This window comes from Gymnodraco acuticeps, unplaced genomic scaffold (genome assembly GCF_902827175.1).
Source record: "Gymnodraco acuticeps unplaced genomic scaffold, fGymAcu1.1, whole genome shotgun sequence".
Classification (NCBI taxonomy): Eukaryota; Metazoa; Chordata; class Actinopteri; order Perciformes; family Bathydraconidae; genus Gymnodraco; species Gymnodraco acuticeps.
Window position 1 is genome coordinate 105,534 of NW_022989840.1, and position 14,467 is coordinate 120,000.

Here is a 14,467-nt window from a genome sequence, read left to right on the forward strand (position 1 = left end):
TTGTTTGTTGGCTGCAACTTTAGACTTAATGTCTTAATGATTTAATAGTCTTTATTTAGACTTAATAAATAAAAGCTGCCAACAAAGAACAAACATATCTGTGCCATTTGTTTGTTTAATGTAATACGTCACTTTATGGACTATATGTATTCATGCATTAGGTCTATTAGTGTCACAATTTGAATTATTGCGTAAATAATCGACAGGCCAAGGTGGAGAGGGCACTTGAAAGTTGCAGGTAGAGGAGAGAGAGAGCGCGCTCGTCGTTGCCACTTGAGATCACACGCTCGTGAAGAGAGAGAGGTGGAGAGACATAGAGGAAGAGAGGGAGGGAGAGGAGACAGAGCCACACGGGTGAAACTGAGCTTTGTCTCTCGCGCTGGGTCACTCAGAAAGAGCCACTTGGAGCCAGAGGCGACCACGGAGCGCTCAGGAGCCGCAGAACGACCCAGACCATCATAATAAGAGCAGCAGTAAGAGAGCACATTGCTGCACAGACAAGGAACACACAAACACGGAAGAGAAGTGAATGAGGGACGGACGGCAAGACGAGCAGCGGAAGTTTTACTGTGCGGGATAATAAAAGAGATTTGGCTGAAACTGAAGAGAAAGTGTTGGTGAAGATGCCGCGGGTAGTCCCGGACCAGAGGAGCAAGTTTGAGAATGAGGAGTTTTTCCGCAAGTTGAGCAGGGAGTGTGAGGTGAGTCTGTTTCTCCTACACTGGGTCCATTCTAGACGGCGGAAATACAGACCTAGAAGAGGCATGCTGGCTTGTCGATTTATTTTTTGTTTTATATATATTTTTCAATTCATTGCTTCAGTGCTACAACATCTACAGTTGAAGAAAATCCCCAAAGCAGAATTGTTTAATTCAAACGTGCAATAAGTCTCCATCTGACATTATGAAGTAGATTTCTGTTTGACTTTTTCACTTATTAATCTTATATTCTTTCATTGTGTATATATACTCACAAATAATAAAGCCAATTTTTTTTAAATCCTCTCATCATACAATTGGACAGATCTTTTTAAAGAAGAGCAGAGGAAAAATAATGGTGCCTTTTGCCTTAAATCAAAATTCCTGTGGCTTATCTGTAAACTGCAGCCTCCTGATGGCAATGAGCATCGTCATTCAAGGCCAAATATCCCCTATCTATTTGGAGTGTTTTCTAGCCAAAATCAAACACCTGAAGTAGACTAAAAATAAATGTATTTGTTGTTTATGGTTTGTTTTCTCTTCTCTTTGTAGATTAAATACACTGGGTTCAGGGACCGGCCCCATGAGGAGAGACAAGCTCGCTTCCAGAACGCTAGCAGGGATGGACGATCAGAAATAGTGAGTAGAAAACTAAATGTATCCTTTTCTTTTTTTGTATACTCTTTGAAAACAATCGGAAAATTACATAAAGTAAAAACACACTGGCACAACTCATGAAATGAAATAACCATCTTCAACAGCAATTATGAATCTGGCGGTCCCCAATGTAAAATACACATTAACTCTTATTATGAGAACACTATGTGCAGCAGTGTACTGTATACATTGTACACTGTGTGTGTGTGTGTGTGTGTGTGTGTGTGTGTGTGTGTGTGTGTGTGTGTGTGTGTGTGTGTGTGTGATGTGTCCCTGCTTCAAGAGGAAGTAGACGTGTTATCAGACATGCAGACCCAGACTTCTTTCCTCTACGTTATGCGGCTGCCATCATCGCCTCAGCACACATTAGCACATGTTAACAAACAGGCACTTTATGGTTTACAACACTCCTAGGGCTGTAATTTTGTGCCTAAAATTGTGCACCGTAACATAAACATTACCTGTCATGTCTAATTTGCGATAGACAGTTAGTGAACAGGAAGATACAAGACAACACCTTTCTGATGCTTACAAATGCAATTTAGCCCTATAAATACTGCTATTTCTTAAATGCGTGATTTTAGTTTGGAGCTGAAACATTGAATCAAGTTGCAAATATTTTGATTATAAATTGATCCTATTCTTGCACTATTATATCACGTTTCAGCTTCTCAATTGCGAAGATAAGCTGCTTTTCTTTGTGTAATATGATTGTAAACTGAATTTATTTGAGCTGTTAGTTTAAAAAAATAACTAAATAAGATATCACATCAGGTTTGAAGTTGTGACAGGCAACTTTTTCACTTTTATTGATTGAAATAATTGCAGATTAATCAATATTGAAAATAATAATTAGTCATAGTCCTATCTTTGTTTGGACTCAAGCTGTTTTTGCTGTGATTTTGGACGAAGATTTGTCGCTAGATGTGGTGTAGTGTTGGATTAGAAATCTGCAGTGTTTCTCTTTGTTTTCATCCAGGGCAGCCATCACATAGTTGTTGCAGTGAGAGATAGTTTGTGGCAAAGTGTCTCCCTCCATTTCCAGACCACACTTCTCTAGCTGCGTCTTCGATTTGCCTCGGATCACATTTTCAATTTGAAGCTTTCAAAAAGCAAATGAGCTGATGTGAGCTCTTTTATCCAATGTGAAAACTACTGTTTAAAATATGATTCATTACAAGTTAAAGTTATGTTTTCAAAATCTATCAAAAAAATAAATAAAACAATACGCAGTAGGTTATGCAGGCAAAATGGTCTCTGTCAGAATTGTATTTTTTTACATTGTACTTCTGGTTTATTAATACTCATGCACACGTTAGCATCATTTATAGATTGTTTACTGTATAACAATGCATCATATTTTACAAGATCATCATTCATTTGCAGAGTAAGTTCTGCCAGGAGATACATGTCGACTTCAACACGTCTGCATGTCTTTCTGTCTCCACTAATTCTCTGCAGTGGTGAGCTTTATTTCCTCCAAGTGAACCCATGTGACCTTTTTTGTCTTCTTAAATAATCAGTGTGTCGCATTTTGATGTGCAGTTTATAACTTAAGAGCAAGATGGGACATGTTTACAATCACATTATTTAATTACTCTGTGTGGCCTGCTAAGATCTTTCTATCGAAGTGAAGCGTAGAGCCTTCAGGCTAACGACACAAACATGGGGGCGACTTCTACTGTCTTAGTCATCCTCGAGGTATTTTCCCAAACATGCTGTCATCATCCCAGGAGGGGGGGGGACACATCTAGATTTACCATATTTTAGTGGGACATGATGCGTCCGTCCGTCTGTCTGTCCTCACTGTATTATAAGCCTCTTCTGTGAAAATTGATGGCCCCAGTTTAACCGGTTTGACGGCAGCTGTGAAATTATGTTGCTGATTTATCTATCGGCCAGATGCCTGCTATTTTCATGGTCAGTGTGAACGACTACCCGGCACAATGAGACCCGAACGTGCTGTCAAAGACTTCTTTTTTTAGAGGAAACGGAGCAGAAAACAAAAAACTGTAAAAAAAAATGGGTACCATTTAGTATAATACTGAATTGTTAATGTTTAACATCCTTCCTCAGTCAATACAGTGTTTTGTTTGTCGTTTCTTCACATGGATGCTTAAAGATGCATATGCAGATTTTGACACTTAAAGACCGTTTTGACATTCACCTTCTAAAGAGGGAACGTTTTTTCAGAGTAAACCTAAAGTTGGGGGTTTCCGCTTTTGCATGCCAGGTCCGCTATTAGCTCTAACAGTTTAATTGTATGCAAACGGCTGACCCCGCAGTTTTCATTATGACACGTTTTGGCAAATAAAAAAGTATCCTACATTGACAACATGCCGAAAGTGTCATAGTGCTTTAATGCAACTTGTATTGCAGTAGCAAAATGCAATATGAAAACATGATTAAAAATATATAATGTTTGTCTATTAACAAACTAACAAAGGCGCTAGTGTCTGACAGGCCAGGCGTTGGCCGGATTTTCTGCCAAGCCAAGGCCGGCAACATGACGGTGGTCACATTTCATTAGAGTTGGGAGAGAGGAAGACATTGTGTACTAGAGAGTTCATGTACTTTTTGGAGTGATGAGGCAAGACAGCATTTGGTGACAGCCTGGTGGCCCGTCTGTACATTTGATGGTACTCATGACCTAAGCTAAACTCCCGTACTTTGGTTTCCACCTGCTGTTAATAGTGAAGGTGGTTAGCCCTGAAAGTGGTTAGCCCTGAAGCTAGCGACCACAGCCTGGCTCGCTTAAGGTGGACTGACCATAAAGCTCGACCATCTATTCTTATTTTAGCGACACGCCGCTCCACCAATTTTTGGTCGACGAGCCATTGAATTAAGTGGGACACCTTGTGATACAATTCTGTATACCAGTCTGGTCCGTTGTTTGGATAGATATCAAACCTGTTCGACAATTTTACAGCGGCCTTAGGTCACTTAAAGATGTGTATGTCATGACATCACAACTAGTCTGGAAGCCATGTTTCAAAAGGGACTTTATACACATGTTAAATGGAAGTAGTAATGGAAGTAGTAATAAGTTATTACAATTTTAATTATTTTACATTTCATGGTTTTCTCTACAGCGTTTTTATTATTGACTAAGGGAATTTTGTTGGCTAAAATAAACAATAACTCTGCATTCTAAATGTTTTAAAATATGATACAATATTGTAAAAAATAAAACGTTTTTTTGCCTTATTTCTTACCATATACCTGTCATGTTAGCTGAGCTTTTTATTATTAGGAATCTCCCCAATGTTCGCACACACACACACACACACACCACGCACGCAAGCGCACACACACACACACACACACACACACACACACACACACACACACACACACACACACACACACACACATGTAGCTGTAATCACAGGATGACTCTAACTGTTCAAGATTGATCTGATAAATGGAACAATAATTCAAAGTCAATTATCTTCAGCTCATTATAGATGAGTTGCTTTCCAAACTGCTATTGATTCCCATGCTGCCCTGGTCTCCCCCCTCCTCTCTTATACCATCTCCCTCTTTCTTTGTTCACTACTTTTTCCTCTTGCCCCTTATTCTTTGTCTCAATTCCATACCTCAAAGTTATTTCCTCTCTCTCTCGTTTTCACTTCACAATCTGCTGCTTTTACCACGGTCGCCCTTTTTCCCTCCATTTCTGTCCCTATTTCTAATTTCCTTAATTTCTCCCCCTTGCTTTATCCTCCTTTGTCTGTCAGTTTCCCTCCATCTCTCTCGTGTCTCTGCCGCTCTTCCCCTCTTTTTTCCCCCTCCCAGCAGTAGTAGGCAGAAATGAGTATCAGATGGTTGTAATCCAATACTTCAAATACAGCACAAAATGATGACTCTGTGTTCTTTGAGCTCTTGTTTCCGTGAGTGTGTATGTATGAGCGACTTTTCTCTTTGTGTGTGTCCATGTACACACATTGTCAAGCTTTTTCCTCCTTTATTTCCCGTTCTTCCACTCTCCATTGTTTTGTCCTTATTCTCTTTCATTCACTTTTCTCTTGTTCTCTCACAGATTTGACAGGGTGCATAATTCATATGCTTCCAGCTTAGTCGCAGCCCTAATGTCATTAGTATTGATCCGTCTTAGCACAGCACACACACACACACACACACACACACACACACACACACACACACACACACACACACACACACACACACACACACACCCACACACACACACACACACACACACACACACACACACACACACCACACACAGATGCGCATACAAAACAAACATTTCTAACTTGATTTTCTGCTTCGATGTAATTCATTGCCTTCTGACTGCAACAGGGCAATGCATTCCATTGATTTTCATTTTATTTGTTTTTCTCTAAGTGTGTGTGTGTGTGTGTGTGTGTTTGTGTGTGTGTGTGTGTTTATCATAATGGAAATGCCTCCCATTAGAGCAAGAAGCCATTTTACAGAAATCAAAAAATGAGGAAAGCTACAGTATGATGTGTGTGTGTGTGTGTGTGTGTGTGTGTGTGTGTGTGTGTGTGTGTGTGTGTGTGTGTGTGTGTGGCCTAGAATTACTATACTTGTGGGGACCTACATCTGTTTACACGTTAGTGTGGGGACTCGCCTCCCTTATGGGGACAAATTGGAGGACTTGGTTAGGTTTAGGGTTAGGTTAAGGGTAAGGGTTAGGTATGTGTTGGTTATGGTTAAGGTTAGGATAAGTCTCCAGGAAATGCATGTAAGTCAATGTAATGTGTGTGTGTGTGTGTGTGTGTGTGTGTGTGTGTGTGTGTGTGTGTGTGTGTGTGTGTGTGTGTGTGTGTGTGTGTGGTGTGTGTGTGTGGTGTGTGTGTGTGTGTGTGTGTGTGTGTGTGTGTGTGTGTGTGTGTGTGTGTGTGTGTGTGTGTGTTTTGACAGTGCTTTTGCACTCTGTTTTAGAAGGAAGTGGTAATTTCATGGTCAGAACAAGAGAGGAAAAATTGAAGGGTTAAAGAAAGGAGAGAAATAACAACTTTGATCGACAAAATGTTTAACTCTCCCAGAAACCTGGCATGTAGAAGTTAAAATATTAATCCTGGCGAAAAATATATTACAAAAAGGTGATGGCAAAGAAACTCAGCGATGTGTTCATTCTTTGCGTTTTCTTATCCCAAAAACTATTATATAAAATGCATAATTTGAGCCATTTTAAAAAAGAGAAAATTATTTGGTTATAATTGAAACAATAAAAAGTTTTGATCAACTAAGATTTTGTGAACTAAACAATTTAGAAAATAATCAGTAGGTTAATTAAACTGAAAACTAGCCCTTAAAATAATGTTAAAAAAACAAAAAATGGCTGCGTAATATTCCTTCTTATATAACTGAGTTTGATATTCATGTACAGTATAGAGAGTGATTCATAGGGCTGAACCCAATACATCACGCCCCACTCTGCAGCTTTTACGCCCATCGGTTCTCCAACTGTGCATAGACTGTGTTTGACTCTCAAAGCTCTCATCAGCAACCATAAGCAGAGCATCTGTTTCTGAGCACAATAAAAGAGCAAGAGCTAAAAGTCCACGGTCCAAGCAGCTGAAGAGACTTTGGTGGATACATTTCATTTGGCCGACGCTTCTATCCAAAGCCACTCAGAATAAGTGCAATAACCATAAAGATTCAAACTCCGAACAACAAGGAAAGAGCAGATATATTCACTTCAAGTCATACCATTGTTAGTGCTGGTAAATTAGTTACAAGGCCTAACTCTTTTCTTTTTTCAAAGAAGGTTGGGTTTTCAGTTTGCAACGGAAGATATGCAGAGTGTCTGCTGTCCTGCAGAGCTCATTCCACCATTTAGGAGCCAGGATAGCAAACAGGCGGGATTTTGAAGGGTACCTGGGTCCCACTAGCAGTGATTGAGTAGCATGCAGATTGGCTGAAGCAGAGTGAAGTGCACGTGTTGAAATGTATGGTTTAACCAAGGCCTGGATGTAGGAAGGGGCTGATCCCTTCACAGTAGCAGTGTCTTGAAGCAGCCAGTGAAGCCAGTGAAGGGAGCAAAGTAGAGCTGTAGAGGTCGGGAGGCATTTGCAGGTAGACCAGCCAGGAGGGAGTTGCAGTAGTCAAGGTGTGAGATGACGAGAGCCTAAAACACCAACACAGATCTAAAATGATAGTGTAATGAAAGTGACTTTCAAGACATCAGCCAAAATACCTTAAAAAGCAAATAGTATATCAGGCTGTGTTTGTGAGTTTATATTTGAATTGTTCTGCCCCATAACGGTCATATATCACTAATGCAGCTTTTCTGGAAACTGCTCTTTACTGTCCTTTTTACTGATATTATTTTCTCTCCATTTTTTCTCTCTCCCTCTCCAGGCCTTTGTAGCTACAGGTACAAACCTCTCTCTACAGTTCTTTGCAGCCAACCTGCTCGGAGATCAGAGGCAGGTTCCTGCGAGGGAGTATGTTGACTTCGAGAGAGAGACGGGAAAGGTAGGACAAGTGCAAGATAAGCACACACATATCTGTTGCTCTTCACCTTTTGCAATGGTCATATGGTCTGAGTTGCAGCAGAGAGATTGGATTTGAAAATGTCTTTGCTGTTTTGCTCATGGCTTTAGTCATGTGTGCTTGATTCATCCTTTGTTTGAACACATGACAGCATTTGAAGAAACACATATATCTTTGTCTGTTCTTTGGCTCTCTTTTCCTCTTTCATGTTATGAAATGAAAATGAATTTCCACCCGCCTAATGGAGACAAACAACCTAATGAACATGTCAATGTGTTTGTTCACTTTAAGCCTTATTCCAATTCAAACAAACAGATGAGTAATAAAAAGTGTATTAGATTTACAGTTGTCAAGAACTGAGGAATTATCTATATTTTTGTTCCACGTTGTAGACAAATCAATCACATTTAGAGTTTAGAGAAACTTAACAATAAACAAGGAAAAAGAAAAGAGACCATGTGGATAGCGACAGACGAGGGATCCATCTCACTGGTGTTAAATAGATGTTTGTTAGTGCAAGTTTATTGTTGTTAAATGGGATATTTTGACATAATAGTCGTAGATTGATCCTTTTTGGAGCCAGCTCTTAAATGGCAATTGAAGAAACTTTGTTTTTTGGCACTTCCACAAAAGCTACTTTTTTCAGCCCCAGAGATTGGTCCCAGTACACATGCTGGGTAATTTCTGGTCTCTTCGTTGTCTCCTATTATCCATCAAACATACTCTGAAATATGGTGATCCCAATCACACCGGTGAAATCCCTGCTGAGCTTCTTGGTAAGTTGCTTGTTCTTAATCAAGATCAAAGTTAAACAACTTAAAGAGCTCAGAAGATGGGTCTGAAGTTGTTGTCAAGGTGATATCCACTGAACAGTGGTGGTGGTGGTGGTGCTGCTGCTGTTGTGTTTATGTGTATGTTAATTGTCTCCCCTGGCGCTAAGCCTGGACTTGTGTGTGTGTGTGTGTGTGTGTGTGTGTGTGTGTGTGTGTGTGTGTGTGTGTGTGTGTGTGTGTGTGTGTGTGTGTGTGTGTGTGTGTGTGTGTGTGTGTGTGTGTGTTGTGGTGTCACTGGCCAGCTGAAATGAATGCCGGCTGGCGGCTCATTAAAAATGCATTCTGGGGAATCGATGGACCTCCATGCCCCAAGGCTGACGGACTAATCTCACACCGTTAATTATTTAACACAAGTGCCACGATGGTTGGGAAAAGTATGTGTGTTTGTGTGTATGGGCTTTTTTGGTAGCACAATATTTTTATGGTGCAGTGGCAGCCAGTGAGAAGTATGCATGTATGTGTGTTTGTGTGTAACATGATACTTTCTTCTTTGTCACCTCAATGGTGCTCACAGAACTATGAAGTTTTAATGAGTTTAGGAGTCGTCAATGTAAAGCAGTTTCAAAGTGGTTCTGTTAGGGCAGCAGCGATTCTCAACACGTTTCGCCAGATATTAAACGCTCTTTTTCATGAAGCTAGGCTAAAAGACACTAAAAGTACACAGTTTCAGGCTTTTCTTATGTGCTTTTTTGTTTGCTTTACATGGATAAAGGATAGAAGGACAGGCAAGAAATACTGTTTAGTAGAAAGTGTACAACTTCATTAAGTCGCTCCAGTACAGAGCCTAGAGCCGTGTAATAGTGCATAGGTGTAAAAAGGATCCTGCAAAAAGGATTCCAGCTTCAATTTCACACACACACACACACACACACACACACACACACACACACACACACACACACACACACACACACACACACACACACACACACACATACATACATATACACACACATCCCACTGGACCTCCCTGTAGACAACAACTGTCAGGCCGTGGCAGAGATCTGTGTACGTTGCAACTTCTTCTCTTAATTACTGTCACAGCTAAACCACACACATTTCGTTCAGCTTCCCTTCTTTTGCTTGTGTATCTTTATTCTCGTGGTATTTTGTACAGACATCCACACTATTGTCTCCTCCATTCATCCAGGCTTCCCTCTTTAAATTTTATTTTTTATCTTACATTCTCGTTACCATGGTGTATCCCTCACTCCCTCGCGTCATTTTCCCCTCCTTCGCTCACCTCTACCCTCCCTCGTTTCGTTCTCCCCCTCCGTTCCTCCCTCTTTCCCGCCTTCATTTTCAAACACAGACAGTGCCAAACCATAAGGATAGTGCAGCCAGGTTAATCTTTGCAACTGGATGTGTGTGTGTGTGTGTGTGTGTGTGTGTGTGTGTGTGTGTGTGTGTGTGTGTGTGTGTGTGTGGTGTGTGTGTGTGTGTGTGTGTGGTGTGTGTGTGTGTGTGTGTGTGTGTGTGTGTGTGTGTGTGTGTGTGTGTGTGTGTGTGTGGTGTGTGTGTGTGCGTGCGGTGCGTGTGTGTGTGTGTGTGTGTGTTACAGAGAGAACGAGTTGAAGTACAGGCTCTCAGTGTCGTTGCAGGCTAATGGGAGCCAGCTGTGGACGAGGTTAATTTTAGCGTTAGCTGCTAACTTGCAAGCAAACACTAACCCAATCCAGAAAATGAATTGTAGCATCAGCAGCCAATATGAAATGCAGTCTGCTTCCGTGTTAGAGTTTAAATACAGTATATAACTTCAAACCTACAGATATATGAATTATAGTCATTACAAAAATTGAAGATTCACATTTTTCTAAGTTATTTGAGTATTGATCTATTAGAAATGTAATAGGTTCCTTATCATAACTGAGACCACTATATGTTCTTATACAATGGGACTTAAGCTTATCTCTCTTGGTTCTTAACATAAATGTTAATCAAAAGTTTTGTTTTTGCTTTATCTTTTGAATGAACTCCTTTATCATGGAATTTATTGTCACCCAAAGCGTTATGTTAGTGGTTTCCTTTGTGTGGAGAAACTGCCATGCTTCCTGTGCCCTTTAGGTTAAACAAAAAACGGGTCCTTCCTCCCTGTCCCACACTTAATCTATCCAGCTTGCCTAACCACCTCCCCTGTGTGTACAAATGTAACATGTGGTCCCTGTACTGAATGTGTCACACTCGGAACAAAAAGAGAAATAAGGTTAGAGGATTGAGTGCTGTTGGTGAAACATGCTCCTTTTCATTGCTCCCAAGGTATCAGAGCTAAGAGGTCTCAATAAAGCAGTTTTTCTGGCCTCAAACTATTTTTCAGTCATGGATACTTTAGGGTTCGGTTAAAAAACAAAAAATTCAACTCCAGGAGAAACCATAGGCATGGTGGAAAAGTCATATCTGAGGACGTGAGGTTGAAACCACAGGAATTACTCTGTAAGTTTCATTGTTCAAGGTTGATTCTGTGTGCGAGCTCTGTGCAATACCCCTGTATGCTGATGAGATGATGGCGCCAGACTGATTGCTAAACCTGACATATGCATATCAGCGCACAAAATAACACACAAAAATATAAACGGCAAACAAAACCTAAAAAAGGCCAAAAGAGACAGAAAGAGATTAGTGGTAAGGGGAGACAAAATGAGAAGCAGACGAGTGTCAGCTTCATGATGGATGAGGGTGGCTTGTCAGGGAGGAGCTCAATTACAAAACCAAACAGAGAACACACATGGCTTCACTCATTCTCAGACCATTTCCTGTATATGAATTAACACAGCAACTTTATTTACCTACAAATTGTGTACAAACATCTGTTGTGATTGATTGTATGACATTTGATAATTAATTTACATTTTCATCCAACTTGTGTGCATGTTTTAGTTGTCGAGAACTGCCCCTCTGATTAAAATCACACATATCACAGTCCTCTCCACCAGTCTTCAGAAAAACACTTGCGTGTGAAATTGATTGGTCATACATAAATCGATAACAAACAGGAATTCCTTCCTTTAGTTAGATAATACTTTTACAGCGCATATATTGGTATTTGTATGTTATCTATTCTACACGTCCAGCAAATGTGGTCGCAATTAAAGAAAAACGTTCAATAGTTATGATAGTTTTGTAATATAAGCCCTGCCTACAGCAATTCAGCTCCATTTGAGGACCATAGGAAAACTGTATGGGAAATCAAAAATCCCAAAGGTTTGTTTTGTGCACACTGCACAGATGCTCTGCAGGTTTGGCAATGATTCCTTTTAATGTGTAGAAAGAGTTGCTGAAAAATAAATTTGGACTCACATTGGTCTGGACCAAGAGAATTCAGTAAAAAAGGGATTTGCTAAGACTGTTGCATCACATTTGAAACAGCACTCCCTTGTGTCCCCAGCAATACAGCTTTCAAAGGTAAAATAGACCAGATGAACGATTCTCGAGATATGTGAAGGACACACATACAGTACAGAAAGATGTGTTGCTTTATAGTTTGTTACTGAGCGTGGCTCTTTAATGCTACATGAGGTAATTACCCTACTTTCATTTCCTATTTCTTATATCTTTGGTCTCTCTGTCCCAAAAATAGAGTTGTCCTAGTGAGTTGTCCCCGTATCTCCAACCGGAGATACGGGAACCCCCAGGGGTACTAGTAGCAATCAATCAATCAATCAATCAATCAATCAATGTTTATTTATATAGCCCAATATCACAAATGTTACATTTGTCTCAGTGGACTTTACAGTTTGTACAAAATATCAGTATGACAATATGACACCCTCTGTCCTTAGACCCTCACATCGTACAAGGAAAAACTTCCAAAGAAAACCCACAGTTTTAAAGGGGAAAATGGGAGAAACCTCAGGGAGAGCAACAGAGGAGGGATCCCTCTCCCAGGACGGACAGACGTGCAATAGATGCCGTGTGTAAATTGAAAAGATAATACATTTGCAACATAGGTAGTCCAAATGTTTGGAAATACATGTGTGTATAATAGGAAAATGAATCCACGAGGATATCCATCCAGGACCTATGATCCAGGACCACAGCCACGACTCAAGATCCAGGGCTCGCGATGCAGGACAGAGGAGCGCAGGATCATCCATGACTCTGGATCCCGGCGTATATAGACACCAAAAAGAAAGACATTTGGGGAAGCTGGGTTAATCGGAACATGAGAGTACACAGGTATAGACAGAGAGAAGGAAGAAGTAAGATGTCCCCCGACAAACTAAGCCTATATCAGCAAAACTAGGGGCTGAATCTAATCAGCCCTAACTATAAGCTTTATCAAAAAGGAAGGTCTTAAGCACACTCTTAAAAACGGATAGGGTGTCTGCCGCCCGAACACAAACTGGAAGCTGATTCCACAAATGTGGAGCTTGATAAGAAAAGGCGCTCCCATTGTACTTTTAGAGACTCTAGGAACAACCAACAACCCTGCATTCTTGGAACGCAATGCCCTAGTAGGACAGTAGGGTATAATGAGTTCTTTGAGGTAAGATGGCGCCTGCCCATTAAGGGCTTTGTAGGCGAGAAGAAGAATTTTAAATTATATCCTGTGTTCTATAGGGAGCCAGTGTAAGGCAGCCAGAACAGGAGTAATGTGGTCCCTTTTCCTAACTCTGGTTAGTACACGAGCTGCAGCATTTTGAATCAGCTGAAGCGACTTGACTGACTTCTTGGTACACCCTGATAATAAAGAGTTACAATAATCCAGCCTTGAAGTAACAAATGCATGGACTAGTTTCTCTGCATCGTTTTGAGGCAAGATATGCCTGATTTTTGCAATGTTACGTAGATGGAAGTAGGCGGTCCTTGAAATTGATTTTATGTGGGCGTTAAAGGATAAATCCTGATCAAATATAACACCAAGATTCCTTACAGTCTCACTGGAGGCCAAATTAATGCCATCCATAGTTAGTATATCCTTAGATAATTTGTTTCGTAGATTCTTCGGGCCAAGTACAATAACTTCAGTTTTGGTCGTGTTTAACATCAAAAAGTTTAAGGTCATCCACGTTTTTAAGTCCTTAAGGCAGTCTTGAATTTTATTTAAATGATTAATTTCATCAGGCTTGATTGATAAATATAGTTGAGTATCATCCGCATAACAATGAAAGTTTACAGAATGATTCCTTATAATATTGCCTAACGGAAGCATATATAATGTGAACAAAATAGGTCCGAGCACTGAGCCCTGTGGCACTCCATGGCTAACTTTGGTTTGCGTGGAAGATTCATCATTGACACGTACAAACTGAGAGCGTTCAGATAGATAGGACCTAAACCAGTCTAAAGCAGTTCCCTGTATGCCAACTAAGTGCTCTAGTCTTTGCAATAAGATATCATGGTCGATAGTATCAAATGCAGCACTGAGATCGAGCAAAACAAGAATAGAGACACGTCCCTTGTCAGAGGCTATTAGAATGTCATTTGTGACTTTAACCAGAGCTGTCTCTGTGCTATGATGTGTTCTAAAGCCAGACTGAAAATCTTCAAATAAATCATTGTTTTTTAAGTAATCACACAACTGTTTTGCGACCGCTTTCTCAATAATTTTTGAGAGGAACGGAAGATTGGAAATAGGTCTATAATTGGCTAAAACCTCTGGATCGAGGTTGTGCTTTTTAAGAAGCGGTTTTATCACTGCTACTTTGAATGATTGTGGAACATAGCCTGATAATAAAGACATATTCATAATATTTAATAAATAAGTGCTAATTAATGGAAAAACTTCCTTCAACAGCTTAGTTGGAATTGGGTCTAACATACACGTTGATGGTTTAGAAGAGAGAATCATTG

At 40.3% G+C, this 14,467-nt stretch overlaps 1 protein-coding gene across 3 annotated transcripts in view; it reads left to right on the forward strand.

Moving 5' to 3' along the window:
* Positions 1-289: 289 nt before the first annotated feature.
* Positions 290-14,467, forward strand: part of cbfb (core-binding factor subunit beta) — a 52,062-nt gene continuing 37,884 nt past the window's right edge. For all 3 annotated transcript variants that reach the window (XM_034236074.1, XM_034236083.1, XM_034236091.1), the window contains exons 1-3: positions 290-701; positions 1,251-1,337; positions 7,710-7,826. In XM_034236074.1, the coding sequence (XP_034091965.1) occupies positions 624-701; positions 1,251-1,337; positions 7,710-7,826 (282 nt within the window). In that variant the 5' untranslated portion in view covers positions 290-623. The remainder of the gene's footprint in view (positions 702-1,250; positions 1,338-7,709; positions 7,827-14,467) is intronic.